The 20,994-nt window shown below is 49.5% G+C and overlaps 3 protein-coding genes across 9 annotated transcripts in view; 1 reads left to right on the top strand and 2 right to left on the bottom strand.

Moving 5' to 3' along the window:
- Window positions 1-20,994, bottom strand: part of LOC122381896 (X-ray repair cross-complementing protein 6-like) — a 36,698-nt gene that overhangs the window by 6,356 nt on the left and 9,348 nt on the right. The window contains exon 1 of one of the 4 annotated variants that reach the window (XM_043366658.1): window positions 464-697. The exons of 1 other annotated variant lie outside the window; for it this stretch is intronic. The gene's annotated coding sequence lies outside the window, so the exon portion shown is untranslated. Of the gene's footprint in view, window positions 1-125; window positions 327-463; window positions 698-20,994 lie in introns of those variants that run through there. 2 more of the 4 variants (XM_043366660.1, XM_043366657.1) reach the window with 2 other exon arrangements.
- Window positions 7,536-14,202, top strand: LOC122381897 (uroporphyrinogen decarboxylase-like). Of its 2 annotated transcripts, none has more exons than XM_043366662.1 (8): window positions 7,536-7,682; window positions 9,658-9,769; window positions 10,458-10,636; window positions 11,091-11,252; window positions 11,616-11,777; window positions 12,047-12,181; window positions 13,002-13,169; window positions 13,412-14,202. In XM_043366662.1, exons 1-8 carry the CDS (start codon window positions 7,677-7,679, stop codon window positions 13,562-13,564), a joined length of 1,077 nt encoding a protein of 358 aa, XP_043222597.1. In that variant the 5' UTR covers window positions 7,536-7,676; the 3' UTR covers window positions 13,565-14,202. The 2 variants fall into 2 exon arrangements, with proteins under 2 accessions (XP_043222597.1, XP_043222596.1); XM_043366661.1 differs by lacking the exon at window positions 7,536-7,682 and adding an exon at window positions 7,731-7,881.
- LOC122381894 lies at window positions 14,479-20,570 on the bottom strand. 3 transcript variants are annotated; one of them, XM_043366651.1, is made up of 2 exons: window positions 20,164-20,570; window positions 14,479-19,081 (listed from the first exon to the last, which is right to left on the bottom strand). In XM_043366651.1, exon 2 carries the CDS (start codon window positions 19,054-19,056, stop codon window positions 15,001-15,003), a length of 4,056 nt encoding a protein of 1,351 aa, XP_043222586.1. In that variant the 5' UTR covers window positions 19,057-19,081; window positions 20,164-20,570; the 3' UTR covers window positions 14,479-15,000. The 3 variants fall into 3 exon arrangements, with proteins under 3 accessions (XP_043222586.1, XP_043222588.1, XP_043222587.1); XM_043366653.1 differs by lacking the exon at window positions 20,164-20,570 and adding an exon at window positions 19,688-19,783; XM_043366652.1 differs by lacking the exon at window positions 20,164-20,570 and adding an exon at window positions 19,692-19,783.

Here is a 20,994-nt window from a genome sequence, read left to right as displayed (position 1 = left end):
ACAGCAGGGCAATAGGGACTCAAAAATGGCATCCTTTGCTTGACAGCAGGGCAATAGGGACTCAAAAATGGCATCCTTTGCTCGAGCATTTGTGTGGGTCAGGTCAAAATGGTATTAATACCTACCTATGCCTTTGAATTATTGATTTGGGTTAAGCACCATTTCTGGTGGACCAAGGTGCTAACCGGAGCTCTCACGCTGTTCCAAGTGGTCAGGCAGCAGCAATGCCACGTGCATTGCCGGGAATTCAAACCCAGATGGCTGAATCTAGAGGCAAGGAACTAACCCTTTGACCAGAATTGGAATGCTCCCCTTATGCTTTCCAGACAAGTTGAAGTGGTTAACCCTAAAAATTATGGTGGTAACAAGCAAAAAAGGCTGAAACAGTTATTAAATTGAAACTAAATGTAATGATGAAGGAGAGAAAAATTGGAAAATATTTGCCACCCACCCTCTAACACACCTTATGATGACTATCACCCTCTTCTGACACAAGTCGGTTCTAAAACGAGTGTCAACAAGCCAAAATCGCAATTCAATCAGTTTCGCTGTTCAGTTTATTGGAGAAAGCAGTCACGAACAGAAAACGGGTCAATGGTACTCATGGATTGCGCTGTTTTTGATAAGGTTTTCTCACTGATTCTGCTAGTGAACAAAATCTAAGCCCCAATTTTGCTACAGATATTGGTTTGTGTAAGACATTTAAAAGTGAGGTTTGAATATCTTGATTTTTATTTGACGTCATAGGTTTTTATCAAAACTTAAAGGGACCCTCCCACCTTCAAAAAAGTTAATGAATTGGCATAAAAGTGATGTAGCGTGAATCACAAAGAGCGAAAATGAACATCTACCAAATTTTACCGGAAAATATTCACCCGTTTTCGAGATATAAGACTTTTATTTTTGTTTACTTTTAGGGAAATCCGCTGTTTCTATGACGTCACATAAAGGTTTTCTTTACGTCGGCATTTGGAAGCAATAGTTTGGTATCAAAGTGCGACAAATATTGCGCGAATGATGCGTTTATCTTATCAAGGTCAATATATGATGCATATTTACGTCTGGACAACGAGTTGCGTTGGAGAGGCCGGAAATAGTGGCGATTTCAGGACCGCAAGAATGGACCGTCATTGGAATGATTCTTTTTTAAACCGTGGACTATTTTCAGCCGGAATTTAATAGTTACTACAAAATATTTTGTAATTACGTTTCCACCAAGAATGACTGCCATCAGGGCTAAATTTTTACTTGTATTGCATTTTGTCAAGAAGCATATAGTGCTGTTATATTGCAGTTTTAGCGCGCTTGTTACAAAATATGAAGCGAATAAGCGTCAGTGTAATTCATTAGTGCCAGAAGTTAACTTGAGGGGAAGCTATGCTAATTGCTCTTGTCCATCCACTGAAATTTATTAAATATTTTGCTTTGTGTATTCCAAAAGGAGAGGGAACTATTTCATTTGTGCCTTCATGTCAGAATTGATGGCGGATCATTAAATTTTCAACGCAGTTTACAAACAAGCATTTGGTCTTTCTCGTATATAAGCAGTGGCTAAGAAGAGGTTGATCAATCCTGAAGTTCAGTCATCGTACCTCAACTTGGCAGCAAGATTCCCCAAGGACAGAGGATATATTGTATACATGTCCTGTAAATAAAAGAAACAAGCATTTGGTCTTTCTCGTATATAAGCAGTGGCTAAGAAAAGGTTGATCAATCCTGAAGTTAAGTCATTGTACCTCAACTTGGCAGCAAGATCCCCCAAGGACAGAGGATATATTGTATACCTGTCCTGTTAATCAAAACATTTTTGTGCCTGCAAAGGCTTAAGTTATCTGTGGTGTGTTCGGAGTTAGGCCATATGGCCGTTTTTGTTGTATGTTTATGTGGAGATTGAATATAACTGTGACCCTGTGCTTGTTTGTATACTTACTATGGTCAAACAGGGAACAGCACATTCACATAACATACTCACCTAGCACCTAACTCATAGCTGTACCCTGCAGGATCTGTACTTGTTCATGTCTCGAGCATTAACAAAGCACTAAAGTAGCTAAGTAATCATTTCCCACATTTCTGAGCATCTAACATGACATACAGCAGTGCAGAGCAGCTTCAGAGAAGAAACACTTTAAATGCACAGACTCACACCAGCCACCCAATGAGCCAGTTCCTCAGTTGACTGTTTCCCTGGATGCAGCTTGGCAATGTGAGCTAACTTTTGGCAAGTTGAAGGTTAGCAGGTAAGATTGAGTTAGGGTGAGTACCTACTTATAACTGGGTACTACTGCTATGCAGGTCTTGGGTAGGCTGCAAATATGTGTGATGATTGTGGCTAGGTCAGCTGTCAGGCTAGTCAGGAGTATGCTCATTGCTCAGGTCACATTTTTATGGACACTTGGCAAATTAAAAAACTAACAATCTAATCTAAGCTAACCCGACTAAACATACACAACACAACTACTGACTATAGGAACTAAGCACCTACCTACTTGTGCATACATCTCATACCATGTCAAAGTAGAGTTCCTTGGTGGAAGATTACCCTCAGTACTTTTTATCCCAGCCCTGTGAAGAAAACTAATACTTCAAAGCTCTGAGTCACTGCTGGCCATCCACAGGAAGAAATGCTGAGACTGAGAGCTTTGCCATTGTATATTGGACCAATAATCACTATCACGAATGACTATGAACACATTATATGATCACATTGTTGCATGGATTGTCACATTGACAATTCTACTATAATCCTTTTTTCAAGAAATACAATGATGATTAACATCAAAATCAACATAAAGCGGATTTAGTGATCCAAGCTTTCTCCTCCAGTAGCAATAGAATGATCGCATGTTTCATTTGCCAGACACTGAGTAACCGATGCACATTACAATCTGCATAGCATGAAGCATCTAAGCTGCCCAAGTCCATTCATTCTAGATTTTTAACTTGAAAGTTAGCACTAATTTATCTTGCTGTTGTAAGTTATCATTCAATATCCATACCAATACATCAATATGCGCTCACCAGTCAACATTTTCTGGCATGATCCTGCTCAGCGTGCTCTTCAGTAAGTATTGCTCCAAGGTCTGCAATATTATAGCTTGTTTTTGGCCAATAAGCTCTTTTTATTTTACTTTTTCTTGCTGATATATGAGCCCGATCACCTTGCGTTTATCAACCAAAATTTCATAACTTGTTCAACTTGATATTGATATTGCTCAGGAGTCAGGACCTCTGTCAGCCTCCTGAGTCCTGGATACTTCGGATTGTTTTCAGTCAACATGCTTCTTAAATATGATATAAGTCAATATTCAAAACATCCAACAAAACGACGTACAAGAGTAAGAAAACCACCAGACAAACTAAAAAATGGCCTTGGAACAGAGCCAAGTGGTGTGCTCCATTTGTTTGTTTACAATGATTGTAGTGCTGATGTATTTTTAGGACTCTAAACGTCGGCTTATAAAAAATGAAACGTTTTTACAAAAGTTGTAAGGCAAGTAATATTTATCTGAAAGAACTAAAATATTCAAAAGCCAAACACTATGAAATACATGAATCGGAACGAAAAAGTAACCCAAAAATCCAGCCTAATCACCGGCTCCTAAAACTGCAACAAAATCAGCACTTTTCCCCGCAACTCGTTGTCCAGACGTAAATATGCATATATGATGGCCAATAAAGGATTCCAGGACAATTCTTATGGCATTTCTTCGTATCGCAATTCTTCGTCTGCAAATCTTCGTCAGGGCATTTATTCGTACCTATCGCATTACTTTGTCTCGCACCAGGGTATATGAAAATCGGCTCGCATTTCTTCTTCAACGCAAATATATGCAAGAGTAAGCATTGAGGGACAAATAAATACACCGACGAAGATTTGTAGACGAAGAAATGCGGACGAAAAATTGTGCTACGAAGAAATGTCATGCGAGGATTCGTTCGGGTACCATGACATTTATGTGATTTCAAAGTCAAGGTTCACAGCTGATCTGCTAAATCAAGCCAAGAATCCAAACTATCAAAAAACTATAAATATTTGTTTGTCTGTCACAGAGGTCTCAAGCAATATAAGGTTGACATATGTTGGATCAAAAATCTACTGCCACAACTCACATCTCCTGCCTTAGTTTATCATTGTTGTTTTAACTTGCTTTCAAGAGAAACAGAAGCCAGTATCTGATATCACTTCAGATGATTGTTTCAAGATCTGAGTTCAAATGGAAATAAAAGCAAGATCAAGATGAAACAGGGATTATTGCTGTTAAAGTAGTTTGGCCATGATACAACAAGCACATAAATCATTAGCCAAATCAAATACTGGTTGGTTTGTCAAGATGTTTGTTGTCTGTCGTCTGTCGAGCTGCTATGAACACTGAACGCTCTCACTAGAGAGTAGTTTAAGTTGAATGGTAGTGAGCTGTAATTAGACAAAGCAGCTATTCAGTGCTCACATCAAGCCAGGCTAGGAAATGGCATCAACTGTGGTGGGAGGAAGCAGGTTCGGCAGCCCTATGTTGTAAACTTCTGTTATGTCAATGTCTTGTGTTTGATCAACTGATGTTTTCTGCTCTGTTTTGTGCAGTGATAGTAGCAGGTAACTGCATGCTTGTCAAATTATGTGAATAAACGAATTCATAACATTGCATTTTTCTCTCCATGCAAGGAACAAGTAAGATGTTGTAGAAAATGTAATAGAGGGCTGCATTGCTGATTTTGCACTTTATCAGAGCTTTATTTAGAATTGCTTTCCTGAAAGCTACACACAGGCCACAGTGCTGAAATTCACAATGTCATAGCTTTTGGCAGAAAAAAGAAAAGACTTACCTAGGTAAAATTGGCTGAAAGTATGGCAGAGCAGGTCTCGATGCGTATGCCCATCCGTGTGCTTGCCGAAGCCGAACTGACTGCAACACATTTAACTCTGACCCACCATGGTGGCTGGCATATCCTGAACTTTCACCACTCTAAACAAGACAACTTTCAGCCCTCAGCATTGTATTAAAACACTGTACAAAACACTCAAAATTTGTTTCAGTGCCATCCACGGACAACATCAGTCGCCATTCACCAGGCCAGTAAAAACAGAATAGATAATAGCTTCAAACCCATGTAGTCAGAGTTACTAGGTCTGCACCTCAAAACAAAATCCAGGTGACATTCACCACGCCAGTAAAAAACAGGTACTTAGGTAACGTAACAGCTTCAAATCTGGTAACATGTTGGTCGGACTTTACACTACCATATTTACATGGAATAATATGATACCAAACAATAGTGCAACCATTCTGGACAACAAAAGTGTATGATAAAATTAATTTAGAATACTCTGGCAGCATGATTTACGAGCACAGGCAGGTGTTACCTACCAGCCTTCTCAATGCTCGTAAAACCAACATTGTAGTTTTGATTTTACCTTACATGATAACACACTTGGCTGCAATGGCACATTCAATTTAATACTGTGAAAAGACCAGTTATAACCACTTCACAAGCACAATTGCACCTCATGCCGACATCCTTTTCCAAAGACAGTCAGCAGCGTCTTTCGTCTAAACTGGAAGATAAATCCCCTTTCAACTGTTAACATCAAAAATATTTCTTCATGGTGTGACTGTGATCTCCATATGGAAACCTTGCAGGGAAAGAATTAATGTCAATTGTCAGCTCTTCAAATTTCTTTGGACTTTAACTTGCAGTACCATATCAGTCGGGCGCACTGTGGTATCTCCGATTCATTTATGGAGACGTTTCTATTATTGGAAACGTTTCCAATTTTGACTACTCTTCTGTTCCAAAAATGGAAACGCTCGTTCCATAAATAGAAACGCTAACATCTCCGCACATATTTTCTTGCCAAGGGTGGCTGGATTCGACGTATAACAACTGTTTCGCGTAAAACAAGCTCAGATACACCAAAAGCACTTGTCTTCTTGCATGGAAAGCTGTCGTATGCATTAAAATTCACGTCTTTAAAATGCTCCTGAATCGTATCCATTTATGGAGACTTAGTTTCCAAAAATGGAAACGCCGATGTTCCAAAAATAGAAACGCTGAAGTTCAAATGTGTGCAAACTTAGCTTAAATGTGTTTTTAAAATTCACATGCAACTAAAAATTTGATGTTTTGGGACTGGTTTAGCATCTCGGCTCTCGGCAGTTACCTTGGACGTCGGGTTCGATAATAATACCTTACGCGCCGCAACTTGAGCACATTCAAAAGTCAACTAAAACTAAGATTTCCCAGAAACTACTGGACAGATGTGGTCCAAAGTGGGCAATACATAAAGCGTAGATATCATTTCAATATATAAAATTAATATCAATGTTACACATGAGCTAGAATGAATAAATTCATCGTCAGAATACAACGGTATTTGGTGTGACGACGGTGGAGACCTTATTTCCATCCTGCTTTTTACGTATTTGCAAGGAGATTTACGTTTATCCGAGCCTAGGATCATATTCAGCACATTTGAAATATCATAAAATGCCCACTTAAGTCTCCAAATAGGGCTTTGCAACAACTTTCATGCGATTTAATCAAAGATTGACGACCACCAGGCCGCTGGTACACCGGAAAACGCAGCGTGAAAATGAATGAAAAACTGAAGTTCCCGGTGATGTGGTTGTTCCAATCAATGGGTCAGTCTTTCAGTAGTCTGTTAAAAACGTTATTTTTTGTTCAAAACATTCATAAATGTTATTATTTTCGATTAGAAAAACGTTTTAATTTTTTAACACGTCAACATGTTATAAGCATCGCCTCGTTCGTCAACTTTCGGTTTTCTGATCGGAAAATCGGAGAACAGGAACATAAACTAGAATGCTGGCTGTCGATTGGCGGCATCCTGCGCATGCCAAATTGCACCAATCAATGCCCAGTTTGATTTAAAGGTAGCGATGCACACAGCGTCTCCATTTATGGAACAGATCGTTTCTATTTTTGGAAACGGCGTATCCATTTTTGGAACATTGTTCCAAAAATGGAAACGTTTCCATAAATTGATCGGAAATACCACAGTGTGCCCGACTGATATCCAGTTTGCTTTGATATTTTGTTTTTTATTCCATGTTGAAGTTGAACACCAAGCTCCAGATATAGCAGGCAGCTTGATCATCTTCGGCCTTGGTATAATATCAGTCCAAGTTCCAGTGGTGGGTATCTTCTAATATTCAAATTAAAATGAAAAGCAATAGGCTTTCTCAGCGCCGACGACGGATTTCACGTTGATAAAAAAGGGAGCTCAAGGTCAGCAAAACTCGGGTTCAAGGAATGGCGGGCGTTGAAATGACTGCTGACGTCATCAAAAAACCGCTAATGGTTAAGAGATAGGGACTAAGCTGGTCCCACCCTGCAAGTAAAGGGAAGAAATTTCTTGAACACCATAAAGCTGCGGGGGTTGCGACCAGGATAAATGGTGGTTTCTGAGCCTGGCCGCAAACTTGGCTATCTCAACTCAAAACTAATGTTAAGGTGGGATGGTCCCTTTAAAACCAGTCTCGAAAAAGCAATTTTTATTAGCGGATCAAATGCAAAAGTTTTCAAAACCTGTGACGTCACATTAGACTATGAAATTGTCAAGAATTATCGAAATCGAAATTATCGAACTGAGGCCTCATGATAATTTGCCGCTACATCTATTTCCAAGGCCATAGATCTATTTCACTTTTGGAACGATGGAGGTGGGGTGTGGTTTGCATCATGGACCAATGAAGCCTTTAGTCCATGGTTTGCATATGCCTTGTTTCATGAAACAGAGTAAAAAATGATCATCATTTCACTTGGATATCATATTCCACCTAAAGTCACAAACTGGAATACTGCAAATACAACCTAACTATAAAGTTTGCTATCAATATGCCGCATGCCCAGACTGAAGAAGTACATGTTATGCTGAATATGTCCATCGTAGTGACAGGATTGCGCAAAAAATGCCAGTGTACATACTTTGCACATTTCGAACTCAGCGCATGGCGACCGCGGAATTTTTATGAGCAGGAAGGCTGCATAATTTTTTGGCAAAAGACTGCCACTGAATTAAATCGGCACACTGGTCAATCTATCAGCAGATTCGCCGTGCGGGCGGCTCTGGGGTGGTTTAGGGATGAGTCCCTACCCCGGTTGTCGCATGCTCAAACTGGCGAGCCGCCCTGAGTATTTGCACTTAGGGGAGGAGCGGCCGCCCAGGTGAGGCCTCAGCCCTTGGCGTGGAGATAAATATGGAAGACCTTGTTGAACTTTGCCGAGCATCGTTAAGTAATACTGAGGTGGATTCCTGCCCACTACGGTATCAAGGGGAATGAGGGTGCAGACAACCTGATGAAACAAGCGGCCGCCCTGCCCTCAAACGCCCGCTCGCTAACCAGGGTGGTGCATTGTGCGGCCTCGCATTAATTGCGCGATGACTGGTCGGAATCACTATCCAAGCCACTCCTCGGGAGCACGCCGCCGCTCCCCATCCCCGGAGAGGACCGATAGGACGCCGTTTCGGTGCACCAGATGAGGGCGGGCCACTGGGGCCGCTCGCTCCAGTACGTGCACCGAATCGGCTGTCTCCACTCCGCGACATGCCAGCAGTGCCCAGACAAGCGGTGCTTCGCGATGGGCTGCGCGCACCGTGTGCCGAGAAGAGGCTGATGTGCCGGAGCGCCACCTGCTGCTCCGCTGCCTGGCCCTCGCTGGCTCCCGCCAGCCTCTAACACGCCGCTCCACCGATTTTTGTGGCCCCGGAACTCCCAGCACCAGCCTTGTTTCACGGAACGACGCTACAGTGCGCTAAACGTATTGAGGTATCAGGTTTCCGTGGAAAAAAACTTATTGGGACGCTCAAACATTGATATGGGAGAGCGTCCAAGGCTCCGGAACGCTCGGTCTGGTTGATAGAGCTTTGATCGGTGGATGTGCTGGTGCACATGTGCTTGATATAAAAGTGGCTTAATTTTGGCACTAATAGGCACTCAATTTTCGGCGCAAATCAACCAGGAATTTCAGCGCAAAATCGCTTCGCAAGAGGGTCTCACGGGCGTCCGGCGTAGTGTATGGATGTTTTGGAGTCTGGCCGCATGCCACAATGCACCAGCACAAGAATTTAATTCAGCAAAATGTTGAGTTATGGGCCCTGATCGGCGCCCGGCTAGTGCTCTTGCCGGCACTCACACATGTGCTGGTTGCCCCGGCAATGAACTATTGACCAATGAGAAGCGAGGAAAGTGCAAAGTCACTGCGATTTTTCATAAACCTGTGCCCCCTGTAGCGCGTTTCTCATCAGTCAATAACTCAATAGGCCGTTGCCGGGGTAACTGGCACGTATATGACAAATACGTGCCAGTTACCACGTGCAGTTACCTCCGCGCACATTGTGCGCGGGAGCTAGCACGCTAGCCAGACGCCGCCAGCCAGCGCTATGGCCTGCACTGCTCCACAGTAAATCAGCACAGTGCATCAGTTGATGCCATCAGCTGATTGCCCAGACATTGACAAGATCTCATTGATATTGCCATGATTTGTACTTCCCAGTCTGGCCTGTAGCTAATTTACTTTTTTGGCGTCAATACTTATGTCCAGTTAATTTCCCCACCACAGGCAGAGTAGATGCTTTTCAGATCAGTTTTTCATGATACCTACATTAATGCATACAATGTTTTTCCTTATCTTCAGCCAAAGGATTTCCCTGCTCTGAAGAATGACCTGCTGCTGCGAGCAGCACGAGGTCAGGAGGTGGATCGAGTGCCTGTGTGGATCATGAGGCAGGCTGGACGGACCCTGCCTGGTAGGTGCCTATGCTACACTCCAAGTGATGGCATGATAGGGGTGCTGGCTGTCAGTTTTTTTCTATAAATTTAGTCCGAACCTTTTGATAGGAAGGATTCACAAGGAAAGAGCCACCGCTAAGCTAAGCTTGTTTCGGTGACCCTGCCCTCTACCCTCCTATCGCGCAATTCCAGTTCTATGGCAGAATTTAGAGTCCAAAGTTTAACGTGCGCACATAGCCGCGCACGGCCGGTCCCCTCACTGACTTCGCCTGGCTACGGCCTGCCACCAACCGCAACCATACCTGTCAGGAGGCCCATAAATTTCAAGCGCTCGTCGCGCTTCGAGCCCGAACTGTTATAACCGGGAACGCGTGCTCTCACGCGTTCCCGGTTTCCTCTTTTCCTCTCTTCATAAACACTTTGCCAACGCCTAAACGCTTGGCGAGACGTTTAGGCGACATGTCGGCCTCCGGAGCACGCCTTGGGCCTTATCATGCAACTGCTGCTATACGGGATCGGAGATTCAGGATGACTAATAATCAGCATCAGAAATCTTCGGCCTTGTCATCTGCTGGGGGATAAAACCGGCCTATAAGTTCTGGAGGGCGCTGTAGGCTGCCACCAGGGCCGCTACCATGTCGCTGTGCCGGTTTGCCTTTACCGTTCATTGACCGCACAGTCGCTGGCCCGCCCGTGTGCCCGCAGAGTACCGTGCAGTGAGCGAGCAGAACGGCTTCTTCACCATCTGCCGGACACCGGAGCTGGCCTGTGAGGTGACCCTGCAGCCGGTGCGCCGCTATGACCTGGACGCAGCCATTATCTTCTCAGACATACTGGTGGTGCCGCAGGCGCTTGGCATGGAGGTGCTCATGAAACCGGGAGAGGTGAGTTCGATAAGTAAGAATGCACTTGGTAATGTGAGGCCACTCGAAGTGATGAGACGGTGTGTTACATGAGGAGAGTTAAACGGTGAGATAGAAGTGACGGTAGGCGAGATAAGGGGGAGCTGAGTCATATTTAGAGTCAGGTGAGCTGTACTAGGTGAGGGTAGTTATTACGGGAGAGGTTTTATGAAGCCGTGTGAGGTGCACACAGCTCACGTGAGATGCGAGTCCTAGACGGCCTGATTCTACCATGTCAAGCTCTTGATAAACTCTAACTCAGACCTCTCTATGTCAAAAGGCCGCTACATTTTGTATCGATGTTAATGCATATGTTATTCATTTATTTGACACCAAGGTGAGGATTTCACTCAGGCCGGCGTCTCTCTGGGTTGTGTGTACTGCCCACCTGACCGTTTGTTCCCGCTCGTCTGACGGTCCGCTCTGTGCCGCGCAGGGGCCCGTGTTCCCGGAGCCGCTGTCGGGCCCGGACGACCTGAGCCGCCTGCAGCGACCCGTGGACGTCCACCAGCAGCTCGGATACGTCTTCCAGGCCGTCACCCTCACCAGACACAAGCTGGAGGGAAAGGTGCCGCTCATCGGCTTCTCAGGCGCACCGGTGAGTGAACTTTTCGTATGTGTGGCGCACAAGATAGGCATACTGTCCAGTAGCAACTGCTGCTGCCTTCAGATAACGAAGCTGTGGAGTGTGCGTACCTTCTTATTTGTGTGCTTTTTGTTTGCTGGAGATGCTAACTGTCACTATCACGAGACATGAACGAGATACTTCAGATTAGATTAACGCCCTCTAACATCATGATTCCTGGCTACTCTCAAGCGTCAGCATCAACATCTTTACACGTCTACCATGGTATGGCCCGTCCTCGACCTCTCCATTGGTGCCAAAAGTCCCTTTGGAGCTGTTATCAGCAAATCCGCCACTGACTTCACTCCCGTCCGCCACACGGTCGGTCGTTTTCAGTGGACGCTGATGGGCTACATGATCGAGGGTAAGGGGTCCAAGACCATGTCGAAGGCGAAGCGGTGGCTGTACCAGCATCCGGAGGCGAGTCACCAGCTGCTGTCCATCCTGACGGACGTCATTGTGGACTATCTAGTCGGTCAGGCGGAGGCAGGGGCGCAGGTGAGGAGGACGCTTGGACGGACAGCGGCCCGATTGGGAGGGAGCGGCTGGTCTTTGGGCAATTTGGTTAACACGAGCTGTTTGCTAATTGCTAGCGAGAACAAAGTTGGCGAATATACTCGCATAGGCCAGTAAAATATTTATTTGACATTACGTTTATGCAGAATTATTGTGCCCAACCAGTTTTCGCATGCTAACTCCATTGAATCTGTCTTTCATTTCTGGGATACAACCAAATGGTCCTATCTTGTTTGTGCGACTGCCCACAGCTTCTGCAAGTGTTTGAGTCCAGCGCCGAGTACCTGGGACCGGATCTGTTCACCGAGTTCGCGCTGCCCTACATCCGACGGATTAGCGCAAACGTCCGCGAGAAACTGAAGGCCAAGGACCTGGACATCCCAATGGTGAGGCCAGATATGTGAGACTTGAGCTAGTTGATCAAGTGACATTGCAATGTCGCTGCTTGGGGTCTGTGTTATTATGATGTTGCTTTTCATCTGGAATTTTTAATGTTACGAATATTACGGTTGCATACAGCTACAGCTAAGGGACTATCCCACCTTTAACATGGGGTTTGAGTTGAGATAGCCAAGTTTGCGACGAGGTTCAGAAACCACTATCTATCTAGGTTACAACCCCCGCGGCCTCTTGGTGTTGAAGAAATTCGTTCCCTTCATTTGAAAATGGGCCTTGTGCAAGGCCCTATCTTCAACATGGAGCGACCGTTAGTGTGACGTCACCTCGTTTAGTCATTCTGATTTAAATGGGTTTGTTCGTTGAAAAATCGCTTAAAACTTGGTCTGAACTTTGTTGTGGTGCCTACAGAGTAAAAAGAATCGGCTTTATGACAGTAATGTGGCCTGGGGAAGGAGGTAATTTTGGGCTGTGACGTCACATATTTGAAAGTTTGTGTTTGGAATATGGGAAGCCTAAGATGTTTAATGCCAGAACCGTGTTCCTGGTCATCCAATCTATAAAGTCGGGCACAATTTAACTGGTTTTAACAACATTTTAGAAGGTGGGATAGTCCCTTTAATGGTTAATAGCCGAACCGAAAAGTAATTCGTTTTGTTTTATCCAGTGCACATTCATTTCCGATCAATGCCACATTCCATGTTTTAACTTATCCCCCTTCCCTCCCCCCTCCATTAACTTTCATCAGCTGGTTGTGCCCGCTCCCCACTGCCACCTGATGACTCGTCATGTGACGTTTGTTTCCCCCAGACGATATTCGCCAAGGGCGCGCACTACGCGCTGGAACAGCTGGCAGACAGCGGGTACGAGGTGGTTGGTCTGGACTGGACGGTCGACCCTCAGGACGCCTCCCGTCGGCTGGGAGACAAGGTCACCCGGCAGGGCAACCTCGATCCGTGCGCCCTCTACGCGCCACTGGTAAGGATAGCTCGCGGTCGAGAGTTAGGTGAACGGGCTGTGCTTTGTATCTAGGTAGTAAGTTGTTGAACTTGTTGGAGTTTGTTGAAGAAGAGCTGCGCAAAGGAGATGAAAGACTAGGGGAATAATAGATTTTGGCATGGCGCTAAAATCCCAACCTAGCTATTCCATCGTGATGACCGTCTTCCCGCTGTCAGCTGACCGTGCGACACGTGACCGTATGCTTCTGCCACCTCCGCCAGGATTCTATCGACGCTATGGTCCGACGGATGGTGGAGCGATTCGGCTGCCGGCGCTGGATAGCCAACCTCGGCCACGGTGTGTATCCGGACATGACGCCCGAACATGTCGGAGCGTTCGTCGACGCCGTTCACAAGTATTCCAGCGGGAAATGAGTGGTGGTGAGAAGACCGGCACGGGTGCCACCCGTGACCTCCGATGGGTGAGGAGTGGGTGCGGGAGAGGTGAGAGCGAGGGAACCTGGCGGTAGACGGGAGAGGAAATGTTTGACACGTCATGAGAGATGCAAGTTCATCGTATTGATGGCAAGGTGCCCCGCGGATGACGATGAGTTGGATGTTGTTTTTTTTTCTGGGGTCGTGCTCTTTTTTTTATCTGGTTACGTATGACACGGTTCCGGTGCCATGTTGATAGGCTGATATTTTCGGCTTGTTTATGCAGGGTCTTTATTTCACTTTTGTTGGGCCCTAGCTGTGGGGTAGAAATAAGCTCAGGCCAGAGATATTGGGTGCAGATTTGATTGATCTAACGAGAACAAAGTGGATCTCAGCCTTGAGTTCCTGTGATGACGTCTCCTGTTTTCAAATATTCTGCCGGGTTTGTTGAGCCTCGGTTGCGGATACACAATTTACGAAGGGCGTTTATTATCTGTGTGTGCTGTGTGCTGTCTTGGATGATGCAGATAGTGGTTGTTGGCCTACCTAGGCACTGTCGTCGATGCTGGGCCTAGTGTCTTGTTTTGATAAACTTTTGAATGTTTATACGTGTTGAATATAAATTATACCGGAAATGACCAGTCTGGCTCATTGGATCGAGACAGAAGTCGCATATACGAATATATGTACGCGCAGATACCTACGCCAAGATAACACTGATCTCAGCATCCAGTTAACTGCACATTACCATCTCCTGTGCTGAAGTTGTAGTTCCTTAACAGTGGCGTTGGACTGGGCACTGGGTAGATTTATATTCGATTTGTCTAACAAACGGAATGAACATGACTCGAAATGTTCGGTGCTGTTATAGTTACACCCAAATATCTCCCAGCAGTAACTACTAAAAGAAGCGACCGATAACTCCAGTTTATTGTCACGTCCTTCGTTATCCACCATTGACCTCACTCCGTACACAGAATGGATCGCGGGCAGTCATGGAGACTGCATGTCACAAGATACTGCAACACAATCGCGAACGGAACTCAATACGAAACTGGGATATTTTGCTACGTCAGTCGGGAAGGCAGTTTCAACGCCATTGTGAGCGTTCCTCTACCTACTGTTCGCACAATCGTACGATGCGTTGATAGGAGTAGTATTTCGTAATATTAACTGAGTCCATACACTGCAAATCTATGTTATCTACAATTAAAGCGACGGTCACCAGTTTAAACATCTACACCAGGGCACTAAAATCTACACGAGATCAATAATTTCGTTACACAGGTAAAACATCGCTACATCAACAAGTTTGGTCCCATAATTCGGTCCACCAGGCTAAAACTGGACACCCCCGGCCCCGAGCCAGACCTCGTGCCGCTCTCACCGCGTGAGCCGAGGCTGCGCTAAGCGCGCGCAGGTCGGCACGGCGGCGTCTAGTCATCGTCAGAGGTGGGAGACATGGTCATATCCTTCGGACGCATGCTGACGGCGCCGCTCAGGCCGGCCACGGGACCGCCCTCGGGCGCCGGGCCCGAGCGCTTCATCGGCGTAGACTGCACGCCACCGGCCGCCACGCCCGCCTCGAACTTGTCCGTGTCCAGACTGGAGTCGACGGCCGGCGGCGGCGCGGCCGACAGATCGAGCGGCGCCAGCATCCCCGAGCTGCCGGCCGACGGAGAACCGCCCGGAGAGCCGGACGCCACGCTGCTCGCCGAGCTGCTGCTCGAACTGCCGCTAGAGCTCGAGCCGCCCGAGCTGCTCGACTGGTGCGCCTGCTTGCTGAGCACCTTTCGGCGGAGTTCGTCACCCGAGGCGCGGCCGGCGCGGCTCGGCTGGCGCTGCGCAGAGACAGAGCCCGAACTGGAGCTGGACGCGGCCGAGTGCGGGTCGGCCAGCGGGCCAGAGCGCGACTTCATGCCCAGTTTGCTGATGATTTTACCCACGTCCGGCGAGCTCTGACCGGACTGTGAGCGCGGCTGGGCGCCGCCTCCACCGGTGCCGCTCACAGAGCGGATCGCCTCGCGGGACGCCTCCAGTGCGCGCTCCAGGGCCGAGCTGCGCAGAGACACCTCCGAGGCAGAACCCACAGAGGCAGGACGGCCGGAGGCGGCAGCGGCCGAGCCCGGCCGCGGCGACTCCTGCGAAAAGTACTCCTGTGAGCTGGCCAGGTTAGAGAACTGGCTGAGGGTGTCGTCCTGCGCGCGGCCGCCGGTGCCGAGCCCGGGGGACAGCTCCGGGTCCGAACGGGCGCCCGTGCGTGAGAGCACGCTGCCGGTGGAGGTGACATCGGGCTGTCGGGCGGCGCCGGAGTCGGCAGTGACGCCGGCCGGGTCGGCGCTGCCCTCCTGACCCGTGGTGCGGGACGTCTGCTCGAGGATAGTGCTCAGTTCGTGCGGCGCGCTACCCTGCACGGCGCCGTGGCTCAGTGACGGCGGCGGCCGCGGTCGCAGCGAGCCCGAGCTGCGTGCCGCTGCCGCCAGCCCGGCGGCCGAGCCGCGCAGCTCGTCTGCCATGTTCGAGTAGCTTCGCATCAGCTCATCGCGCCGCTGCTGCACCTCGGAGAGTTTCTGCATGACCTCATCGTAACGCTGTGTGTAGGGGTCTGACACCGCAGCCCCCGCCGCCGCCGCAGCGCTCTGTGACGGGTCCTCTGAGTAGACTCCGGAGGTTCCTCCAGCCGCTTCAGCACCGCCGTCGCCAACGTCAGCTGTCGAGCTGCCCGGCGAGGCGGCCGTGGCAAAGGTGGCGTCCGCTGCGCCGCTGCGGGACAGCGAGCCGCCGGAGGCCGAGCCGTACACGGTCGATGGCGAGGAGGCGGGCATGCTTAGCTGGGAGAGCCGCTCGCGACTCTCGTCCAGCAGTTGACTGACGTACTGGCGCAGCTCACCGTGCGATCCCACGGCGGCCGGTGCACCCTGCAGCAGACCGGCGGCCAGAGCAGGGTCCCCGGGGTCGCCCGGCGCCGTCCGGTACGCAGTGGTCGTCGAGTCGAAGGTTGGTTCGTTGGGGGCGGCGGCACCGCTGCTGGCTAGAGCCGACAGATCTGACGAGCGAACCGTCGAGACGTCGGAGGTGCGCAGCGACGAGAGGTCGGCCGTGCGCAGAGAGGATACGTCTGGGGAAGTGGCCTCCGGCCGATCCGGGCGGGCCACCGGGTAGATACCGTCCGGACCGACGTACATCTCCTGATCTGGCTCGTCAGCCCCGTATGGCGACTGGCCTCCGCCGTCCGCCGTCTCATCCTCTTGTCCGTACATCTCTTGCCCTTCCTGGCCATACATTTCTTGACCCTCTTGACCATACATCTCCTCGCCTTGGCCGTACATTTGCTGACCCTCCTGGCCGTACATCTCCTGACCTTCTTGACCATACATCTGACCCTCCTGGCCGTACATCTGTCCTTGCTGGTCGTACATTTGCTGACCATCCTCACCATACATCTGACCCTCCTGTCCGTACATTTGTTGTCCCTCCTGTCCGTACATTTGTTGTCCGTCCTGTCCGTACATTTGTTGTCCCTCCTGTCCGTAAATTTGTTGTCCCTCCTCGCCGTACATCTCCTGTCCATCTTGTCCGTACATCTCCTGTCCATCTTGTCCGTACATTTCCTGTCCCTCTCCGTACTCCGGCTGCTGGGCGAACATGGACTGCTCACCGTAGCCGGGCGGGGGCTGCTCCTCCGTTGGGTAGCCCTGGCTGCCCTCCAGCCCACTGGCATACTGTTCCTGCTCGGTAGCCGCCACTGACCCGTCCGTCGGCCACTGGCTCGTAGGATCAGCGCCGGACACACTCGAGTACTGAGACTGGTCCATGGAGGGCTCCTCATCGGCGGCACTCCAGGTTCCCGGAGCGCCGGGCGCCTCTGCCCCCGGAGCCGCAGCGCTGGTCGGTGGCGGCCCGGCCGCCATCAGCTCTGCGACATGTCGACCGTGACGGTCGAACTCGGCCGCTAGGTCGCGCGCAGGCGTGACAAACTCGGCGCTTTGGTCGCCCTCAGACTCGGCGTCGGCCGCCAGCAGCAGGGCGTCCTCGAACAGCTGGTTCAGGCGCCGCTGCCGCTCCTCATATGAAGCCACTCCGCTGGCCTCCTCCTGGGTCAGAGAAGCAGTGGCGCGCGCCAGCTGCTGCGCCGAGCCGACGCCGGAGACCCGTCGTTCGCGGCGCTCCTCGGCCTCGACACGTTCTAGCTCACTCAGCAGTCGAGCGTACTCGCTGCGCGCGCTCATTCGTCTCTGCGCCTGCCGGCCACGCTCCGCCGCCGCCTGTTCGCGCTCCTGCTGACGGAGGCGCTCGGAGCTGGCGCGCGCCTGCTGCAGCTCCTCCTGCTCTCGAGCTGCGGCGCGCGCGTCGTATCCGCTCTGCTCGCGGCGCACCTGATACTGTTCGGGCGGCGGACGCGTCTCGCTGCGCAGCGGCACGCCGGCGGCGGCGGGCGGCGCGCGGCCAGTCGAGGTCGAGCTCAGCTGACGCTGCAGCTCAGACGGCGTCAGCGCCGACTCCGAGTGCGGCACGTCCGTGACAGAGGCGCTGCTGGTGCCGGCCGTCGGCGCGTCCGAGCGACTCGACGATCCGCCGCCGCGCGATGTCCGGGACGTCTGCGGCACGCGGGACGATGTGGAGGCGCCGGAGCGACCGGCTGAGCCGGACCGAGCGGCCGAGCCCGACCGGCCCACCGAGCCCGGACCCGACCCCGGAGCAGGCTGCGGCTCCGGCTCCGGAAACCGGGTGCCCGTCTTCTTGTCACGGCTCAGCGTGCGCGTCTGGCTGCCGCGGTTAGCGGTGGGGTCACGCGCTAGCATACCGCGATCAGCTGTCTGCTGGGCGCGCGCTCGCTTGCACCGGGGCCTCGGTCTCGTTTGCACAGCGTCATCGCGAAACGAGACGCGCGGCCGGAAGGCCGACTGGAAGACGACAGCGGCGGCGGACGCGGCGGCGCTCGACTGCGAGACGGTCCCCTGTCTGTGCTGGTCCTGCTGCTGCTGACGGCGCTCCTCCAGCAGGCGCCGCTGGTGTCCCTCCTGCGCCACCCGGTCGGCACGCACCCGCTCCAGCGCGCGGTTCAGCTCGCGCAGCGTGTCGACGCGCCGCTGCTCCTCGTGCAGCTGGCGCTGGCTGTCGCGGACGCGGCGCAGCGCGGCCCGCTGCCGCTCCTCGGCCACCTGCTGCTGCTCGGTGGCCAGCAGCCGTTTGGCGCCGCTCAGGTCCGGCTGTCGGGCGGCGGCCAGGTGCGCGGCGCCCACCTGGCGCAGGCACGCCGAGTACTCGGCCTCCAGGTGCTGCAGCTTGTTCTCCTTATCGGCGGCATACTCGGCGGCTACCGCCTGTTTGACCTTGGCCAGCTGACGAGCCGACTCGGCCTGCACGCGCTGGCGGGTGCGGCCGGCGGCGCGACTGGCCTGCTGGCGCACCTGGACCAGCCGCGCCTGGCTGCGCCGCCGCCGCTCCTCCTGTATCACCTCCTGGCGCTCGGTGATGGTCAGGCGGTACATGACGCATCACGGATGTGGTCCCAAGCTAAAACGGACACAGAGAGATAACCATAGTTAGGTGAGCGTTATGTTCCATACTTATTGCAAACAATTTTCTTTAAAAGAATTATTTTAACATGACATATGTCATGGGAATAGAAATAAAACACCAAAAATTGACAAACCCACCAAACCCATCCTTATAGCTGTATAAGTTTATTGGACACCCATGCAACAAAATGTGGTGTGCCATATATGATAATAGGCATAGTTAAAGCAAAATAATGCTGAAATGCAGCAGAATTTTGAATAAAAAATGATTGTTCGTATAGCTGTAGGCAATAGGCTGCATAGATACTGTAGGTAGGTAATTTAGTATGTAGGACAGGTAAGTTGGCTTTAGGTAGGCCAGGTTGGTTGTTTTATGTGGCTTTATTTTAAAAATATTTTCAAACCATAGAATTCAGCAGCATCCGTGCCCCATAGGTACAACTAACTGTGCCATAACATTGTTAAATTGCTCTGTGATTCAGATCTTTCCAAATCGCACCAAACACGTTTTTTAATTTTTATACAACTTTATCTGGAGAATCGATATATATACAGTGTAGATGCACAATTCCAACCAAATTTCTATGACCGGGTGTCATACCTACGTTCCATGTGGGCTGGCGCATGTCATGTTTTCTGGGTTCCTTCAGTCCTCCACTGACAACATCCTACCATCCTTTGTATGATGCAAAGTGTTGAAAAACCCAACCAGCCACCAGGTAGGATAACCAGGTAAGGCATGGCACGTCATGTGGGTGCCGCTGCCACCCATGGGCCATGGGGACTGGGGAGCAATACAGCCCCCTTGAGATCTCGGAAAATTACTGTCCTATTTTCAAAACTCAACCTGAACCAGCATTCGATAGCCACACTGGGGAACTACCATGTCAATGTGACCCAATCTGCCAATGCCATCACAATCAACCTCAACCTCAACGACCTTAAACGACAATTTTGGCTCGAGTCAGAGTAAAAGATAATTGGTGTTTACTCTTTCCTTTCAGCTTAAATTGTCAATCGACATAACGAATTAGAAACTCAAAATTTTCGTTAGAACATTCTAGTACCAATTCTTACCTTAAAATATCATCTGAAATACAACAAATCCGACAACTGAAATACTGTTTATAGCATTTCTCGCATTTCTTCAGAAACAAATTTGAATTTTTGCCAAAATGAAAGCATCAAGCACTCCACAAACGTATTTTATGAAAATGCTTCCAAATCGCTCCATATGAAGTAAAATAGGGGAAGTACATTTCGCTCATGCGAACCATGCTTGCGATGGCTTTTGAGAAAAGCATTATCCAAATAAGGAAGAATTGCGTCACTTGCACTGATCTTCAAAAAGTTGGCTTCTTGTCCAAAACTTCATCATCTCCAGCTGGCAGCTGGATCAAGGCCTAGACAATGGCATAAGGCACCTTGCATGCGATTGCAGCGTCACCATGTTCTATACCTTATCTTCAGTTCACAAAAAGATCTATAGATGTCGCAGTTGGTAGTAACGTAACTGCAATGGAACAAATCGACTGATCGGAGATTCGTTAGGAGAGGGCTTTCTATCATTTTCTGAACTCTACAGATGAAATACTAAGTCGAGTCAAGCTAAGGTGTTAATTCACTTAAAGGGACCCTCCCACCTTAACATTAGTTTTGAGTTGAGATAGCCAAGTTTGCGGCCAGGCTCAGAAACCACCATTTATCCTGGTCGCAACCCCCGCAGCTTTATGGTATTCAAGAAATTTCTTCCCTTTACTTGCAGGGTGGGACCAGCTTGGTCCCTATCTCTTAACCATTACGGGAATCTGATGACGTCATCAGGCTTTCGAACGTCCGTCATTAAGTTTGACTAAAACGTTTTGTAGCACGCGGTGGTATATGCTATTTGCGCGCAACATCTGCCGC

Source organism: Amphibalanus amphitrite, unplaced genomic scaffold, assembly GCF_019059575.1.
Source record: "Amphibalanus amphitrite isolate SeventyFive unplaced genomic scaffold, NRLGWU_Aamphi_draft 000129F_arrow, whole genome shotgun sequence".
Classification (NCBI taxonomy): domain Eukaryota; kingdom Metazoa; phylum Arthropoda; class Thecostraca; order Balanomorpha; family Balanidae; genus Amphibalanus; species Amphibalanus amphitrite.
The sequence above is the reverse complement of the archived record's forward strand: the minus strand, read 5'-3'. Positions and strand labels throughout refer to the sequence as shown.